The 17,034-nt window shown below is 38.8% G+C and overlaps 1 protein-coding gene across 2 annotated transcripts in view; it reads left to right on the plus strand.

Moving 5' to 3' along the window:
• Positions 1 to 17,034, plus strand: part of CTNNA2 (catenin alpha 2) — a 1,309,400-nt gene that overhangs the window by 1,204,976 nt on the left and 87,390 nt on the right. For both annotated transcript variants that reach the window (XM_090281609.1, XM_090281608.1), the window contains exon 12: positions 2,148 to 2,348. In XM_090281609.1, coding sequence (XP_090137735.1) covers positions 2,148 to 2,348 — 201 coding nt within the window. The remainder of the gene's footprint in view (positions 1 to 2,147; positions 2,349 to 17,034) is intronic.

Here is a 17,034-nt window from a genome sequence, read left to right on the forward strand (position 1 = left end):
TTGAGGTGCCCTTGCGCGCAAGCCCCTGCGCTCTCGGGCGGCCCGAGAGTTTGCCCCGCGGTTGGAGCCCACTGCTGCCAGGCCGCGGCGGTTCCCAGTTCGCGCCGAGGTGTCCCTGCCCACGCGGGCGGCCCGAGCTCTTTCCCCGGGATTGGCTCCTGCTCTCGCTGGGCCGCGGCGGTTCCCCGTTCGCGCTGAGGTGCCCCTGCCCGCGCGGGCGGCCCAAGCGCTTTCCCCGGGATTGGCTCCTGCTTTCGCTGGGCCGCGGCGGTTCCCCGTTCGTGCCGAGGTGTCCCTGCCCGCGCGGGCGGCCCGAGCGCTTTCCCCGGGATTGGCTCCTGCTTTCGCTGGGCCGCGGCGGTTCCCCGTTCGCGCCGAGGTGACCCTGCCCACGCGGGCGGCCTGAGAGCTTTCCCTGGGATTGGCGCCCACTGACCCCGGGCTGAGGTGCTTTCGCGCTCGCGCGCCGCCCCGTGCCCTCAGTCCCGCTGAGCCGAGCTCCGGGAGTTGGTCTCTCGCCTCTTAGGGCAGGGCCAGGGACACTTGTGCTCAGTGGAATCGAGCGGCCGTGGGTCGCCGCCTCCCTCTGTTCCCGTGCTGCAGCCGCCCCGTTCCCTCACCCGTCTGGGTGGGCACAAACAAAGCCTGCGCTGGTGGTCTGCTTTCCGGCCTGGGGCCCTGCGCCCACGGGAGCTGTCTAGGGGTGTCTGTGCACAGTCCTCTGCGTGTTCAGTGGGCCCTCCCTGTGCCCGTTGGGGCACTGATCTTATGTCTGTTGGGGAGTGTCCGAGGGACGCCTGGACTCACGGCCCCACGCACCTGGGCCAGTGAATGAGAGCACTTCCCTATGTGCGCCCCCGCGACCCAAGGGTAGGGTTGGGGAGTGGATGAGCGCGCCTCTGCGCCTGGGCTCCTCCAGAACGGCCTACCACCCCCAAACTTTCCTCCCCTCTCCACCGTCCACTAGAGAAAAATATAAAGGAGAATTATGTTCTCACTTGCCCGGCAGCACGCTGTCTCCTGTCCTTCAGCGCCAATGCCACTTGGTCAAGTCCCGTCTCTGCCAGCGGGCAGAGATCCGCTCTCCACCTGACTCCTCTCTGGGGTAGCCTGTGGTCACCAAAAATCCTTTGTGTGCTTCCCGCCACAGCTCGGGCAGCCGCCCCAGTCAGGAATCCCGTTTCGTCCCCTTTTTCTCCGCTATCCTCACTAAACAGGTTGTTCCCAGATGGATTTTCTCTAATCCAGCAGTGCCTTGGCTCAACTCCCGCCAATGTCCAGCTGCTCACTGAGATGTTCTGTCTGCAATTAGACCAAACTGCAGACGGGTCTCCAGAGCCTAAAACCGCAACCTCTCCTCACTCCTCCGCCATCTTACCTCCCAGATTGTGTGTTTTCTATATGCTAGTAGAGAATAAAGTCTCTCACATGCTTGATTGGGTTCTATTTTGCACAATGGCAGGAAAGCAATCACTGATCTTGACTCTAATCTGAGAGAACCAGCCCCAGGACTGAATTGTGTTTTAATTGTGGAGAACTCTGTGACCAGCTTCACTGGATCAGTTTTCCCACTGCATGTGCCTTGTGCGTGGTATGACATTAGAAGACTGACTGGGTGATGTTTGTTCATTCTCTAGTTTCCCCTAAATATTCCTTAATAAAAACATTATCAAACAAACCTGCATCCAAATCTGGTCATGTCTAGAAAAAAACCTCTGGTCATGTCCAGAAATGTTCCTGCTTTGGCAGCCAACTTTTTATTAGCTGCCACGACCACGTCTAAAAGACCTTTTCATGCAATAGATCTCAAACATTGAAACAAACAAAGTTTGTGGTCCTCAAAGAATGGTCCCTAAACTGGGAAAATTACCATCATCTGGGAACTTGTTAGAAATGCAATTCTCGGGCTCCACAGACCAAATCAAAAACCCTAGCGGTCTATATGATTCTGTAAGTCCTCAGGTTGTGCTCAGGTTTGAGAACCACTATTGTAATTACAAACTCTGTTCTTTATGTATAATTTCTTGCCGTTAGGCATATATTGACATGTACCAGATGATGGTTCATGATAGTTGATGAATCATAGATTGGTTATTAAGATCTGAGTAATGTAAAATTATATACATGTGTACATGTTATTTCCCCAGAAAATCACATCCTGGAGGACGTGAACAAATGTGTGATAGCCCTCCAAGAGGGGGATGTGGACACACTGGACAGGACTGCGGGGGCCATCAGGGGCCGGGCAGCCCGAGTCATACACATCATCAATGCTGAGATGGAAAACTATGAAGCTGGTGTTTACACTGAGAAGGTGCTGGAAGCTACAAAATTGCTCTCTGAGACAGGTAAACAGATATTTGGCCAAAATGTGAACATGGATTAATTTTCATATTTGAGTAAATTAGTTTTGTTGTTTTATATAGGCCTGTGTGAGTCTATATTACACATGATCGTGGAAGGGATGCTGTCTTTTTTTCTTGAGTGCAAATTGGTATAACGTTAGCAGAATAATGATTTTACCACTTTGCAAGTATAAAAGATTTTGTAGTTTTCATATATAATCTCATTTGTTTCTTGCAAGTACCTTATGAAGTAGGCAAATGATAAAAAATTTATTTCCAATTACAAATGCAAATGTGGCAATTCAAATCAGTTATGAGATGGAAAAGCTTTGCAAGGCTAGAAAATAGTAGAGATGTGATTGGAACTTGGAATCTTGAACTTGAAAATTATTTCTTAGTCTAGTTCTTGAGAAGATAGACCTTGAGGAAGGACTATGGATAAACAACCAGAGTGGAAGAAGCATAAAAAGTCTAGGTAATGCCTGGATATGAAGTACTGAGAGAAAGGAGATGGTGGCTGCTGAAAAAGGGTTAAACATTCGATACATTTCCTGCCCCTCTAGGAAAACCTTATGAGCCCTCCTAGGCAGGGGAATGTGTGTGAGGCTGCCCACTGCGGAATCAGTGCTGTGGTAAGACACCGTTACTTATGGGAGCTTGTCATAGCTCTCTGGTGCATGAGGATAGAAAAAAAGACTTACTTCCATTGTGTTAGTAGAGCAATTCATAACTTTGAATAGAAAAAGACTGGCCTATTTTTAGTAGTTTATGCTCTTGACTAGTGTCTCTTGGCTTCAGACCATTTCTAAAGTCCTTCATGCCATGTGTATTTGTCTATATGGGAGGAATGCGAATAAGTTCAGGGATGGAGAGAACACAGAGAATTTAAATCTATATTGCATGGGGTTATGAATAGATGATAAATTGGGTCCCATGCCTGCACAGAAGGACCTCTCCTCAAACCCCAAATTTGGTGGGGGTGGAGGGCTTCTCCAGTATGCACATGGACTTTGGAACCCTCTGGACTATTAAAAAATAGATATGATTCTCAAAGGTCAGATATAGCAGTGTTTCATGCAGAAGAAACCTATTTTCTTCCACAGAGAAAAGTTTATTTACAAAGATTTCTGTACATATTTGTTAGTCTGGAACACCAAGAAAAGAAAGATAAACAGAGACATTGGTTGCCATAAGCAGAATGGGAGTATTGTAATATGACAGAATAAAGAGCATATCCAGAGCTGTTGCTCTTGAGAATCCTCACAGATTTAGAATTAGAAATATTAACAATAAGATCTACTTACAATTTAATTAGTTGAAATTCAGTACTGTTTTCTTTCAAATAAGTTTGCCCTATGCATTCAATAGAGCAACACAGCAAGCCATGCAGTATTTCTTTCCTCACTTGGAAGAATTAAGAAATATGCATTTGACTTTCCAACTTAAGGACTTTTCTTTTGCCTTTAGGGCACCCTCGCACATTTGTGTGGCTCTCGGTTCCTAGCCCATTCACTCTATTTCTTATGAAGTCTCAGCTTCCCATGGCATAGCTGACACCTAGCAGCACTCCCTTGGGTGTGACACTAGGGAAAGAGTATCAAAGAAAAGTGGAACATCTGGAGACAGCTCTCTCAGCTCATGCCTGCTCATGATTGGTTGGAATACTAGTAGCAGGTGAAAGATACAGAATATATAGCAAATTTATGTGTGATTTTTGTGCACACAAAGATTAAACATTGTTGAAGACACGGTTGGGTTTTTTTCTTATTGTATCTTGAGATGCCTTAATGAACAGAAGGAGAGGTACCCATTGAGTTAAAATCTACTTAAAAGCAAGGACAGTGTGCTTAGTTGATTGAGATAGTTTAACATAATTTTCACCAAAGCCTTGAAATGTATATAATTGTCTGTTAGATTTTTTTTTTAACTAAAAGAGAGAATTAATGAAACAGAGAAATCCGTTTTGCATTGTTGTTCTAATCAAGACTGTGCTCTTATTTATTAACTTTCAGAGCTTTTAAAGTCTCATCCCAATCCTCCCTTAGAGTGATTGAATTCTCTGGGGACTTAACTAAAGGCAGTTTCCTGATTCTGATATCCACATTTAATTCTTAATTGAACAGATAAAATGAGCAAGATATTTAGATGTATTATATTTTTCAGGATCTATTAAAGATAACTAGGAAAGTAACGAGGTAGAAGACATTAAAATAGACAGTCTGTACACAACTGCAGTAGAAAATACAAAAATACATGTCAAAGAAAAGTGGATATTAGTGGGCTAAGAATTAGAATATACAAGGTATATGAATTCTTTTGCTTCTGTAACCAGTCATTCTTATCTTTTCTAAACAGAAACAGAATTGGTTCTTTATGTGTAACTAGAGAGGTTGTTAAAGAAATGAAGGCAAAAATGTTAGCAGTTAACTCATTGGTTGCTAATTAGAATTATTGAGAATGTACTAGATACGTTTGCCCTGGCTGGTTTAGCTCAGTGGATTGAGCGTCGGCCTGCGAGCTAAGTGTCGCTGGTTCGATCTTCCAGTCAGGGTACATCAGAGAAGGAAAACTCTGACTCCAAAAAACCTCCGCTGCCTTGCGGCATACCTCTTCAGGGGAAAGGCTAAGGGAGTAAACCCCGACAGAAAATCCGGAGCCGGAGTCCCTAAGGTGGTTTGACGTTGTAGTCAACACCGGCAACTCCTGCGGCGCACCTGAACCCAAGCTGTATCGACTTCGTCTTTCCCTTGGACCCTTCAGCTGCGAAGAGAGGGGGGGTCTGCTGCATGGGCAACAGCAGACCCTCCATATTACCCTGCCCAGGCTCTGTAGCTTCAGCGTCATCGCAAGATGTCGATTCAACACGGGAGGAGACAGATACCATGTCACTCCCGAGTCGGACTGCACAGCCATTCTTGGCGGTGCAGATAGACTCTGAAGAAGCTACACCATCGTCTCTCGAGACGGACGGCTGCCGACGACTAGATACGTGTAGTTTGAGGAAGACCATAGAATCAGATCTGTAATTACTGTTGTGCAGAATTTTGTTGGGGGGAAAATTATATACATATATATTCTAAAATGAATTCGTCCTCTTGTAAGGTCTGGCTATGCTATGGAGACATATGTCAAAATAAAAATCCATATGCATATCTAATGCCCAAATTTCTATGTTTGGGCTACTGTTCCCATTAAAAATAAATAAATTATAACCACATGGAATTGGTCACTTTTCAAAATCTGAACCTATCAAACTTTTTCCTAAGAGTACATTTTATTTTGGGAGAGAACACAGTGGCATTGCTCAAGGAATGCAACGTGCCAAGAGGAAAGATGAGAAAAAAGAAAAGGAGTGTATAGCATGTGGAAGACAGAATATTATGGTTTCTTTTGCCTTGCTGTAACCTGCAAGGTTCTGCCTCATTTAATATCTGAGTTGTTAGATTCAAGACCATAAGGCAGAAGTTCCCAACTCTGTACTATTGACATTTTGGTCTGAGTAATTCTTTTTTTGGGGGGTGGGGGGGTGTTGTCCTGTGCTTTATACAATGCTTATTAGCATCCTCCCTGATCTCAACCCACTAGATGCTTGTAGGACCTCGTCCCTACTCCTCCCCAAGTTGTGACAACCAAGTGTCTCTAGATATTGCCACATGTTCTTGGAAGGGGATAACCCCGTAGAAAATAACTGCCCTAAGGGGAAGAAATTTCCCCAAATAGAGGCAAGGTTAAACAAGGCAAAATGGAAATCAGGTATTTTGACCGTAGGGCATGGTGAAGGGAGTAGAGTAAGAGTATCTTACAAAGAAGAATCTAAAAATAGTCAGAATTTTGTCTAGACCAGACTTTTCTGCTGAAGGGGTTTGTGAACACAGGCCAGCCTGTTTACACACATAAATGATGCAGGGATGGGGGTCTGTAGAGAAACTCTTGACTACCTTGGTGGAGTTGCTAGAAATTGAAAGAGAGCTAAAGAACATGCTTTGCTGAAGGTGCTTTTTGTGTTCACATTAATGCTGAGTTAAATTTGAGGAAAATTTTTGTGGATTATGAGGATGCTAAAATTCAAGGGCAATATTATATCTATTTATTTTTTATAAAACTAATCTAGGCTGATGAAAACACAATAACTCAATTTTCATCATCCCCGTTATATGCTTACATATTTGATGGGGTCTTCAGTAATATCTGAATTATAGTAAATCATCAACAGCTTGGTAGTAAGTGCATGCTTGACCAGACCTCATCATCAGAAATCTTATTTACAAAGTCAGGTTGCCGCAGAAGGTTGAGTGGGGCGAAAGTACATTCAGTGATATCATATTTAGATATGTAAATAGTAGCTCGTTCTTCACTGAGCAGATTATATTGAAATGTCATTTTTAAATCTGATAGTTGATGCAAGTTTATGGCAATGCGTATGTGATGAGGTTGAGAGATCTTTGAGATTCTGCCAGCAGTTCCTTCTTCAGTGGGGACAAAGAACAAAAAAGAAGAAATAGGAAAAATAAAGTATTTTAAATAGGATTCTATGTTATTAAACACTATATGCAGAAATTAAAATTTCATTGTTTTGGAGAACATGTGGGCCATACAGATGGTCTAATTTTTATTAAGACTTGATTCTTTTTAGAACCGTTTAATACAGAAAAATTAAAAGGAAAATTCAGATATTTTCCATATATCCCTTGATTGTACATATACATAGTATCCCCCATTATTGATATCCCCCATAAGAATGTTAAATTTCTTATAATTGATGAACCTACATTGACATATCATAATCATCTAAAAGTTCATAGTTTAAATTAGAGTTAACTCTTGGTGTTATATATTCTATGCATTTGAGTACTGTGTAATGACATGTGTCCATCTTTATGTAATCATACAGTGTATTTTCCACTGTCCTAAAAATACTCTGTCCTGCATCTAATCATCCCTCTCCCTGTCCCAACTCCCTGGCAACCACTGATCTTTTACACTGTCTACATAGTTTGCCATTTCTAGAATGTCATATAGTTGGAATCACACAGTATGTAGCCTTTCCAGATTAGCTTTTTTCACTTAGTAGAAATGGCATAATTTTGCTTTTATGCTTCTGTAATGTTTTTATAAAAACAAAAGAAATTTCTTATATTATTTCTATATATTTTACCTAGAAAATATAAAAAGATCAGCAAATTGAAAGCACCCAAGCTGGAAATAGTGATGAGGGGTATCATTGCATCTTATTATAATATAATAGAACAAATCTAGGTTAAGAATCAGAAGAACTCAATTCTTTGACTTGTGCCAGCTGTGACCTTACACTATTTAGATAATACCTCTGGGCCTTAAGTTTCTTATGTATTGGCTGATGTTTTGTCATCTAAGAATGGTCAGTATTATTGATCTTGAAATATATGTCTACTGTCTACTGGCTTCCTGGTGACTGCACTTAACACGGACCATTGTTGCCCATGAATCCTCTGTAAAAAATTAAAAAAAAAAAAACCCTCTGATCTATCTAGAGAAGTGTATTCTTATTCTTCAAGCAAAGCATATCTATGCTGGTCCCACTCTCCTGTTCTTTGTTTTCTCTTTCTCTGCATTTAAATGTTGAATTTATTCTTTAAGATCTGGCTCAAGTTTCAGTTGGAGACAATAGAGACTACCCTTTATTAGTCTTTTGACATTTAATATGTCCTCTTCAGTGTAAAATGGTCCACAAATAGATTGTTCCTAGAGGCAGGTGTTTCTGTCAGTGCCTAGCATCTAGAACAGTAGTATCATATAATTAGTATTTAATATGTATGTATTGAGTAAGCAAAAATAAAAAAAATGGGCTTTTTAATTTATTTTTTAGTAGAAGATACTTGTATATAGCAGACTTGGGCTTACAGCTCAAGATTTCAGGATAAATATGGAGATTTCTTTTTCTTCTGCTTTCCACATATTAAAGGGAAACAATTTGCTTGGTTACTTGAGCTATGCTTATTCCACTTGGATTGATTTCTTTTGCTAGGGGGATTGAGTTTTATGATTGAACGGGTCTATGTGATCTGCCTTAATATGGGACTAGATGTGTGGAGTGAGGACTGAAGAAAGATCAGTATCAGCAGAACGTGGTAGGGACAGCTTATTTGGAAGACAAAAAACATTAGCTATTATAGTTAAAAAGGCTTATCACAGTCTAAGTTTACTTCTCCATCATTGACCTTAAAATTTGATTATGAAAATAAGAAATTTCCACAGAAGCTGTAATGGCTACGGTTGTTCAGCCTAAATATTCTAATATATGTGTTTTAATATAGCTCTTAGTATTGGTGCAAAATATTTCTCTCTGAAAGGTCAAAAGGATTATGATATGGAGAAAATGTCTTACTTATTGGTGGTTGTGGTATTCATGGTGGTGGGAAGTCAGAAGGATAGGAGGAATAAGAACAAAAATTTAAACACTTAATAGCCCTTAAATAGGCAATGTATAGTTTGTCTTAAAGCCCTTTCTGCCTGACTGAAAACTACATACTCTAAATATTATAGGGATTTAGCTGATGGTTTTAAATACCTATATTTATTTTAACCTGAAAGCAAATGCAAGGTTTCTGACTGAGAGAAAAACTTATTAATTACAACAATAATCTTGTCAGTTCCCCATGCTTCATCCTCCTTCTCAAGGCATGTGATGACGGTAGATGAAATCTGCACACACAAGGGAGGCCCATGCTGTGGGAGTGGAACCATGAAATTATGATTCTGGGGCCTTATATAGGAACTGGTGCTCAGCTGCCTCTCTCCCCTCCTAAGAGGAAGAGAAAAACCTTTACTCTCTAACATTAATGAACTCTTCAAGGGAAGTTCCCCATGTTGTTACAACCCTTTGGAATATGAATGAATGGATCCTGGTTTTATCCCCTTATAAAATGCGAACACATTTCTCTGGGGGAGATAACTGGAGATTTACAGGTTTATTTTACTTTCTTAGAACTGTTGTTGAGTCATCCCTTGACTCAGATTACCAGTCACAAAGCCCTGGCCATGAAGAAACATGAAAATATTTTCTCTATTTTGGCCTCTTTGTAAGTAATATTTTCTGCTAGAACTCAGACATGTCCAACTCTCTCAGCCCGAGGAGCCAAAGAACCACTCAAGAAAGTACAACTTAAGAAGAGACAATAAGATACACAATTTTAGCCTGATAATAACCCTCTAATAAGGAAGTAGAGGTGCAACAGGGTGAACATAGGAAGACTCACAGTTCCATATTTACATGTCTTAAGTTTAGAGTAACATAGTAGAAGAAACAGCACTTTCTCATGCTCAGTTGTCAAAGTAAAATTAAAATGAAGAACATGAATCTCCAGTTCTGCACAAATCACATCATGAATTAAGAATTTTGGGGACTACACAGGACATGGTACTTTTTTGTCACTTCTAGGACCCCAGAGACTAGCAGCCATGATTGTGAAAGTGGAATGGAGGGAGGGCCTGCATATTTCATCATACAGGGGATACAAACACTGATGGCCTCCACTGGGATTGGTGGCTAGGATGTATTAAATTGTGCACAACAGAGGTGTTAGTAAGTTCCCTTCACCTACAGTATCTGTCATATCAGTGACAGGTGTTTGAATCACATAAGGGAAGAATATGCCGACCATCAGCTGTTTGGAAGTACATGTGACACATCACTGGTATTTTCCAGAAGCAGTCTGACTAAGAAAAATAAGCAGCTTTGCTTGTGGCAGGAGGACCTGAAATAACCGATGGATATAAGAACCAGGGAAGTTCTGTTTATGATGGTCAAAATGATCCTAAAATAACCTCCCCATCTGTTTTTTTTTTTTTTTTGTATTTTACCTATTTTCTAGCCCTGGCTAGTTTCATCCTTGTTGGTCAGGTCTTCTGCCAATCCTATTCCTCTGTGCCCCCATTGCTCTTATTATCTACATCATTAATTAAGCAACTTCTCTATACCGCCCAGTGTTGCAAACTCTTTGTTTGCCCTTTTGTCTGTCTTAATGTATATATCTGTGCTCTTTCCACTTCTCTGTCTAGGGTGTGAGTGTGTGTGTCTCTGTAAGCACATGTGTATTGCTTCCTAATTAAATTTTAACCCCCTGATATTTAAGAGCACCTCTTCATTTCTTCTAATCTTGATTAGAGTTAAAGTTTAAAGTCATTTATTAATATAAATGAAAAACATATCTGACAGAGTAATACCTTATTTTGGTGGTTGTATCCTTTTTAACAATTAGAAATTTAAATGATCAAAATCAAAATCTTTTAAATTGTGTACAATAAATTTTTAGCAATTACTTTACTATATCTTAATATTTTGAATCTCACAGATGCCAAATTTAACTGCATTTATCAAGCTTGGTTTCCAGAGACCTCTGTAAACTAAATAAGGCATCTTTTTCTTACATTTCAGAATTAAATGTGCCATCCTTTCTTTATAACTTACAAAGAATTTGTGGTTATTTTTGAAATCCTTATTTTAAAATTAAGAAAACTTTCCAAGTAAGCATTTTCTTTCCTGAGAGAAAGGAATTTATGTCTAGACAAGAGCAGATGGATGTTTCCTGATTCTTTTAGGATACTTATCGTGAATGGAATTTAGAGAATATTTTTCCATTTTTTTCTAGGCAGTGCTTCTTCATCTTTCATCAGACAATTCAGCTCATGGGTTATGTATGGCCTTCTGGAACTTGAATTTGATTTTGATGTTTAAAATGTACATTATAATTTTCCTAACATGAACTGATAAAAATGGAAGCCTTTAGGAACTCCCACAGAGGGAACAGATGACTGACTCTAATGAAACAAAGTCCAAGAAAACACACAGATGAAAGAATAAGAACTAGCCAGAATGATGCTGCTGATTGGGAAGGTAGAAAGAGTATCAGAGAGTCACCAGGGAATGAGAAACAGATTAAGTTGGGCTTCTTTTGTCTCTGCTTCTGGCTTCCAGTGATAATTGTTTTCTAACTTGATAAGTTATTAAGAGAAAGCACTGTGAAACCTAGCATATCACTAGTCTAGACAGTAAAATTTACATTTAGAGAAAGTATTTAAATAGTATTTCCACACTGTCTCTACCACATTTCAAAAAGCATTTGAGGATTCTCAAGATTCAAATCCAATAGATTAATTAATATACAGTAAAGTAGTATAACTTTGAGATAGAAGGGAAGTAGTTTCATAAGAATATTAGATTAAATTGGAAGGTGTTTTAGAAAAAGTATTTTATTTGACTGGAAGCTAGGTGTTAATTTTTTTTTTTTTTTTGGCAAAGTCTCTTAACTTTTAAAGATTCTCTTTCCTCATGGATTCTGGTGAGGTAATAATGGAATACAGTGTTTTACACTGACCTGGCTGACAAGACAAAAAGGAAAATTCTAGAGGTAAGTTTACACAATCTAATCCCAATGACACATAGTATAGGAAATTTGTTATTAAAAATGCAAAGCCATCAGAAGGATGCTGTGTTCCCAATAAGGAAAGAGAAGGCCATAAAGGCAGGGATACTTTATTTTTTAACATAAGTTGTTCCAACTTCTCAATTTTCATAAATTTCAGAACTAACCGGCATGCCATTTTCAACTTACTTCCACAAGGTGCACTTTTGGGGGTGAATCATGTAGTTGTATCTTTGAATTTTGTCCAAAGGAGACTGGATGATTTTGCCTGCTGTGAACAATAAAAAGGGTGCATGGCTGGTAGATGCACAGGGGCATGGCGTGAAGAAAGTTGCAAGAACTGTTTACTGTGAATCTTTTATCTGTCAGGAACAATGGTAAGCATTGCACATACATTTCATTTTGTGTGTGCCATAAAGAAAAGATCATTTTGTTTTGTCACTTTATGCCCAGTGGCTAAAGTACTGCCTGTACAGTATAAAAAATTTGTTGAATGCACTATTTTTAAACTTCATGTAAAACCTGAAGAACCTCTCTCATTATCTCTGTTTTATAACTGAGTAACTGAGGTTCATATTGGTTAACTTGTACAGAATGAAATATTAAGACTTAATTATCCTTCTGTCTGGACTCATTGCATAGATGAGAAAAAAACCTAAAGCAATGATACTTGTTACAAATGAGCAGAAATTTTAATGTACTAATAACTTTTTATTGATATTTCTGCTTATGGCATAGCACACTCATCTATTTCTGTGTAACAAGTCACCCCAAATATTTATGAATTAATATTATTATAAATATTATTTCATAGTTTTCATGGACCAGAAAGCTGGGCACAACTTAGCTGAGTGCTACTGTCTCAAGATCTCACATAAGGATACAGGAAAATAGCAGAGATAGGTATTAGGGGGGGAAAAAGTAAAATTGGCTCAAGTTGATTGGACAGGGGAAATGGAGTAGAGAAAGACAGGTTCTAGGAATTGTACAGAGAAACACGATAAAGCTGGTACATAATTAAAAGGGAAGAAAAAGGAAAGAAAATAAACTGACATCATTAGTATATATCAAAGTGTAGGCAAAATACTAATATCATTAAGGAAAATTTCATTTGACTAAGTTCAGAGATGCAAACAATTAATGTCAGAAGCTGTGTACCCAGTGGAGATGGAAGTCAAACAGGATGAGAGCAAATGTGCAAAATTAGGGTGAGAAGTGAAAGTTCTGGATAATGCAGGAAATCCTAGTCAAGTGAGTCAACAAGATTCTGGCTACTATTTTACCTTGTAGGAAAGCCTTTACATCTAGTGGAAGTACATGGAACTATACACTACATAAAGAAATGAAATAGCCACTATTCACGAGGTAGACTTACAGATTCATTTGATTCTTTACTTCTTGTCCAATAGGTAGAAACCCAGGCAGCCTTAAAAAAATTCTGAACTTAGGATTTTGAAAGATTCCCTCTTTTGGGGTGAGGGGAACCCTAATCATTCTCTAATAACTTAATGATCATGAAGTTCTTTATTAAAACTGCTGAACCAACATAAAACAATGGCTAGCTTCTGTGGTTTTTCCTCCACTATTTTTGAGTGGTACCAAAGCAACAAGTGTGTCACAGCTTCAGGGAGTGTGGATTGTATAGTGAGTATGACTTGGGGCTTCAGACTCAAACAGGCTCCTCTTTAAGTGATGTTGCTTCATGGATGTGCTGAACTATCAAGGTGCACCCAAGGCCTTGTAAATGCCAGTCAGACTTTGCTTTGGGAAAATTCAGTCCCAAGTGGCTTAGATCATATGTCCTTTGCACTCACATCTTCTCTTACCTGGCATCTGATTAGGTACACTTGAATAAAATGCCTTAGTTTCCAATAAAGAAAACATTTTAGGGAAAGAATGCACTACCTATAGGAATAATATCAAACTGTCCTTTCCTGCTTTAAGGGGATTCTGGAATTGCCCCAAGAGTGCCACTCCAAATTAATACATTCTAGCTCTATCTACTCTGATCAAACCTAATTCTTTACCTAAGTTCAATTGTTAAAATGGAGACATAACTATTTGTGATGGGTAAGAGAGAAGTATAATGTACTAATTCCTGAACTGAAATTGGCCACAATTCCTCCTAGTCCTGAAATTTTATTATCTTTATAGATTTTTTCAAATGTCCTTATTTTCCTATTTTCTATTAATACTTATTAGGTTGGTTCTTTCTTTAGAACTGGGGCCTTGTTTATTTTCTCTATCTGCAGTAATAAAGTTTTATCAGGAACACTCTTATGAGTGTATGTTGGTTGACTGCACCACCACAATTGGTTGACTCCTATAAATACAGATATGCTAGTTGCCTTGGTGAACTAGCCAAGGATACAATAAAATTTTCCCCTTGCTTTGTGGTGAAGCTTCTACTCAAGTACTTCTGAAAGGATTCTGAACTGCACTTTCTGAAAGGTCCTTAGAGAACAAACCTGGAATGCTCACTAATAACTTGGTTAATAACTCATGAAACTCTTTAATATAATTACTGAACTAATATAAATAAATGATGGGCAGAAAGAGATAGACTGAGTATGTGAAATGTAATACGGCTCATTTTGTCATTGAAATACTTGATGGCAAATGAGTTCTTCCTTACAGAGCTTTTTTTTTCACTTCTTCCCCCAACTGGATTGATTAACTGTGCCAGAAGCATGATAAGGGCTTAACATGCAAAGAATGAAGAAGAGATAATCTCTGACTAAGAGTGACTCCTATATGAAAAAGTTGGCACACAGAAATATCAAAAAATCTTACTATAGTACTCTAAGTACTGTAATAATGTGTGCATAATTAGGATGCTATAAAATTGTAAGAACTGCCAACTTTGAGCTGTGGATTAAGAAAGGCTTCACAATGGCAGTCAATTCTAAACTGGATATTGAAGAATGAGGATGAATTTACATAGCCAAAAGAAAAAGAAGTGCATTTCAATGTGAGGGAATAAATTGATCATGGACATGTTAGTATAGCACAGTATGACTCCATGTCATATTAGAAGACATAGGAGTAATTCAGTCTAATTGAAACATTTGCATATATGTGGGATGAGATGAGGAAATAGAGAGAGACAGCTAGGAATTATAGGCAGGTGTTTGTTCATATCCCTATATATTTAAAGGAATCATTGGAACATATAAAGCTGGGTGTGGATCTTTCAGATAGTCACTCAGAAGCTGTGGTTTGTTGGTTACATTTTCACTGTCTCTAGTTCAACTTGGTTTTTGCTCTTAGGTTGTCAGCAATCCTATTTGCATCTTTAGCACAACTTTTCATTTGTTTTACTGACTCACCCTATGCTCTGAAACTTCACCTCTGAAGTCACAGGAAGATTTGGTCCAGATCTTTTTCACCTCTGGTTTAGGATATAAATCAAAACTAGAACAAAATGACCGTGATTTTTACATGTATACTTAACTCTGATTTCCTTACTCTGGGAATGTCATAATTCTGTGGCCTAGGTGTGCACTCGCATACAAAAGTATAGTGAGAATTTAAGTTTATTTCTAACTCTGATCATCCTTTCAGGACATAAACTATTAAAAGCATTCCAGGATTTCTGATAAATCACAGTAAAGTGGGGTCTAAATTATTTTGGATATAGTTCAGAGAATGGAAAAAAAGCTTCTATTTATGTAGTTCTATATCAGAAACTCTGTTAATATATTATGTGTGAATCGCAAAGCTAGTGCTGTATTTTGTCCTAATTAGTGGGAAGCAGAATCAGTCTCATATTCAAAGTAGTTTGAGACTTTTTTCTATCTAAGTTTTACTTTGGGGGTATTTAATTTTTCACTCTATTGAACTGTTAGAAGAATTCATAGTTAAACTAGCATCTGAGGTTCTGTCCAGATAGATTGTTCTATAAACTTTTGTTTTTCTCTCTTATCACTTTTAAAAACAAAGATAAAACTAAAGCAGAAAGAGAACAGCAATGTAGAGAGCAAAAGTATGTTGGTTAAAGAACGTTAGCAGTTGACCAATTCCTAAATAAATAACTATTGAATGCACTTTGGAAGCAAGCATGGAGAAAGATTTTCTAAAGAGTCATATCCAGAAAAACTCTGACTTGCAGTAAGAAAAACAGATGTCTTGTCAATGACAGTAAATCAGATCAAATTAAATTGTGTTCCAGTTCTGGGTTTTGCCATCTTGTGGAGTATTGTAAGGTCATTGGAATGTTAAGGCTAAATTGTACTCTGAACTCTCATTTAGAAAGTAAGGATTTCGCATCCCTTTTTCCACCATTTTTCCCTGTTCGTATCTCTTTATAAAAAGGCCTTGTTTATGCCTCTTCTAACAATGCCATAGTATCAACATTTGTTTATACCAAGACCACGTCCTTCTAAGTATCCCTAGAGTGATTCTGCACTCTATATTGGAGCAAATAGAATTCCCTTCTCCAAACTCAGGGTTTGGGAGCCGCACTGGGTATGATTTTAGCTTTAGATTTTAGCTTTCTCCTCTTTCCCTTGGGCAGAGTCAGGCCTAGAGGCAGGTGGAAAAGATAGCATGCCATCTTCTGCATTTTCCTCCTCCCCAAATCTTCTTCAGGTGACCTTGAACAAAAAAACCTGAAGTGGCACACAACCCTGCTCTCCCTTTTAGACTCTATCAAATGTCTTCATGCAAATAGAGACATGTGTGTGGTAGCTGAGGTCTAGGAGAAGGGCAACCCCCTAACTCAACATCCCAGCTGTCAGTTATTAAGGTTGAATATTGAGCATTTGATCACAGTCTTAAGTTCTGAGGGAATTTCTCACTACTGTTATCAAATTAATTTTTATTATGTTCTGAGCCATGAGCTGGAACTTTATTTTTTCAGAGCTTTAGTCTATAAGAAGTACAGTATGAAGATAATATGTTGATCTCTTTTTAAATATTTGAATTATGAAAAGATTCAAAGGTGCAAAAGAAACAGAGACTAGTAAAACCAACACATTCCTTCCACCCTGAGGTGTAACAAATATTAACATTTTGCCATATCTGATTCACATTATTATTTTTTAGAGTTGAGATACACTTGAGGCCTCTTTAAGAACTCTACTTAATCCTATGTCTCTCCTTTCCCTCTCAAAGGTAACCAGTATACTTAAGGTGTAATATATCCTTTCCAAACATGCATAATAAAGATGTATATTGGTTTAAATTATACACAGTACTCTTTTGTGTATTTTAAAACCTCTTGCACGTGATATCTCTCTTTAGTTTGCTTTTCCCAGTTAAAACGTTGACCTCTGGACTTATTTTGA

This window comes from Furipterus horrens, unplaced genomic scaffold, assembly GCF_987537825.1.
Source record: "Furipterus horrens unplaced genomic scaffold, mFurHor1.1.pri manual_scaffold_6, whole genome shotgun sequence".
NCBI lineage: Eukaryota > Metazoa > Chordata > Mammalia > Chiroptera > Furipteridae > Furipterus > Furipterus horrens.